Here is a 3,217-nt window from a genome sequence, read left to right on the forward strand (position 1 = left end):
AAGCTGCGGAAACTGTGAATTAATGACCATATCTTTTCTACCGATCTCCGATAAAATAAAGGTATATTGGTCAGGTAAGGTTAGTGGGTCAGTTCTGATGACGTCATTCCGGTTCGTCAAGGAACACGCGAGACTCATACCGAGATAATCCACAAGATTGACCATAGTCGTCCTTGGTATATTCAAATGACCGTCGATTTATTGCCGTGCACTCGCAATTGCCCGGTTCTTACATTCGTAAGTCGGATTTATGGTATGAAAAAGAAAGTTTCTTATCGACGAATCATATTTAAAGCAAAGGAGAAAAGATGAGAAAAGATTCGATGAAGATTACTTGTCATCAAATAATATTTCGACTTACTTGTTCGATGTTGTGTACCGAATACGAATCACGATGATATCTGTCAATTATTCGAGACATTCGAAACTTCTTTTGTGAGATATCTTTATTAAATATGGATTTACGTGATGACATGAAAAATAAAAAAGAGAATTTTTATATTTGGATTTTTCTTTTAATTATTATTGTTAGAGATTTTAATATTAATTTATTTTTAGTAATAGAACTTGTGTTTTTTATTACTAATTTATTTACAAATTTTAAATAGCGTTCTTTATGAATATTAATAGCTAAATTTCTGCTTCTCTTGAAATTAATCATAGACAGCATAAACTCAAGTGTGTAATAAATTTAAATATAAATATATGAATATGTATAACTTTCCAATTATATGACATTATGAAATATTAATAGTATCTGAATTATTATTTTTTCCTATCAACATATTGTTAATTAATCGTAACTTAAAAATAGTATCTGTACATGAATATTAAATATATGTAAATAATAATTTAAAAATTCTAATTTACATATTTATAATTATTATTTATAATTATTATTAATTATAAATATGTAGATATAAGAACAATAATTTGTAATTTACATTTAGTGTGTGGGGAAGCGGAATGTGTTCGTCTGGTATTAGCAGCGGGTGCTCATCCATCGACACCCGATTTACGCGGAGGATCTCCTCTTCATTATGCCGCTCAATGTTGCGGTGCAGCTGCAACTGCTGAGCTTGCTGTACCTAAGAAAGTTGGTTTAAAAGTTCTTCAGACTCTTCTGGAATTCGGTGCCGATGTAAACGCGAAAGACGAGGATGGAAGGCAGCCAATTCTATGGGCAGCAAGTGCTGGAAGTGTGGAAGCTGTGTTGGCATTAGCTAGGTAAACTTTGATTTTCGTTCGAATACATGTTCTTGACTATTAATACGGAAAAGTAATCTTGTTCGAGATAACTTTTGTAATGTAAGTATCAATAAGTACTTTAGAAGTAAAAGATATTTAAAACAATCAAAAGATAGAGGAATTTTCTTTTAAAATGGAATAGTATAGTGAACTTGAGAAAAGTTTTAATATTTTCTTTTCATTATTTATAGATATTGCATATTATAGATATATTTAGAAGTTAATTCTTAATTTTTACATTCAAGATTTATTTTTCTGAAACAGAAAGATTTCTAAAAGAAAAATGAATGATTCTAAAAGCAATAATTAAAATACAGAGCCGGTGGTTCAGCTGCCGCAGGAGCTGCAGATAAAGATGGCCTGACAGCTCTTCATTGCGCTGCTTCAAGAGGTCATGCCAGATGTGTCGAGGCGTTGGTTAATCTCTGTGGTGCTCATCCTGATCATGTAGACGATAATGGATGTTCAGCTCTACATTATGCTGCCACTCTTGGCCACGCTGATGCTACAGCTTTAATTTTAAAGCTAGGAGCCGATCCAAATCGTCAAGATCGAAAGGGTAGAACGTAAGTAATATAAAAAGTTGAACTCTATCGAATAATAACATTAAAATTATTTGATAGGAATATTTTTTTTCTGTTCTTTGTGAAAGCAGATTCGATTTTATGTCATTCAAACTTCTTCTTAGATATATTGATTATTCATAGCTGTAATTAGTTAAAAATTAGTAATTAATTAAAAAGTATTAGAGTATAAATAAAAAATGATTACAATAATAAATCTATTTATTTAATATTTATTACTACCTTAATTTCGTCCGCTTTTTAAAAAAGGGTTCGATTAAATAGTTCTCTGATGCATATTATGAAATTTTTTTATTTTTTAAATCCCTTTATTGCTTTTCCTCTAATATTAAATTTTGTACATGTGTCGATTATAATTCTTCGAATTTATAAATCTGTTTATTTTGAGGAATCGTTTTTTTTTTTGATATTCGTATAAACCCAAAATGATTTAGAATATTAACTCAAACTGAAAAAAATTAACAGAATTATTAATATATTCTGTTCGATATGATTCTTAGAGATGATTTATTCTTTATTTATCTTTATGTTATGTGATAAAAATAGTGATATAAATATTTTTATATCTAAAGCATCTTCGATAATATTATACAATATATCTTATGTCTAACATTGATTTTACCATGTCGATAATAGAATTTGGAATCCATAGGTCAAGACGTACATTGACACTATTACTGACTCCCATATATATATAGTGTCCATATATAGCTATATGATATTAGATATTTCATGTAGATACTATAGACAGACTATCATTATCAATAATAATGTACATTTCTGATACAATGTAGATGTTGCCTATTCATAGGCAAAGTTGAAGAACAATGGTACAAATACTTCAAATGTTAAAATAAATTCTAACATAATTTTTAAATTAACAGCCTAACTTAACTTAATTTTTTAAGAACAACTGAAAATAAAATATTCATATTAAAATAATATTATGAATATACATATATAAAAAAACTTGAGGTAAATTATAAATTGGCAACTTGTAATTCATGCCATATATATATAATTCCATTCATTTTTTTATGTTACTTATATCTAATATTTTTAATATTTCTTAAATATTCTTCCTGATCTGTAAGAAATTTCAATAATCATATACACGTAAAAATTCCATGCAAAATTTCCATTTTCACAAATATATGCATAGAATACGAAATCTAAATTGAGTGAAAATATTTTAGACCAGCACTTTGCGCAGCAGCCAAAGGTCAATTGGAGACTTTGAAGATACTTGCTCAACACGGTGGCTCTCTTTACGCAAGGACGGTACGTGGTACCGGTGTTGCCCATGAAGCCGTCGCTTCCGGTAGAATCGAGTTGATCAAGTGGTTGGCAAAAAAACGTCCAAGCACTTTGGACGTGGCCACACA

General features: G+C 29.4%; 1 protein-coding gene across 5 annotated transcripts in view; it reads left to right on the forward strand.

Annotated features, from left to right (window-relative positions):
- The window catches only part of LOC102676964 (ankycorbin), a 15,828-nt gene that overhangs the window by 6,422 nt on the left and 6,189 nt on the right, over positions 1-3,217 (forward strand). For all 5 annotated transcript variants that reach the window (XM_031511225.1, XM_031511224.1, XM_031511226.1 and 2 more), the window contains exons 4-6: positions 951-1,227; positions 1,566-1,814; positions 3,029-3,217. In XM_031511225.1, coding sequence (XP_031367085.1) covers positions 951-1,227; positions 1,566-1,814; positions 3,029-3,217 — 715 coding nt within the window. The remainder of the gene's footprint in view (positions 1-950; positions 1,228-1,565; positions 1,815-3,028) is intronic.

Source organism: Apis dorsata, unplaced genomic scaffold (assembly GCF_000469605.1).
Source record: "Apis dorsata unplaced genomic scaffold, Apis dorsata 1.3 scaffold_295, whole genome shotgun sequence".
Lineage (NCBI taxonomy): Eukaryota > Metazoa > Arthropoda > Insecta > Hymenoptera > Apidae > Apis > Apis dorsata.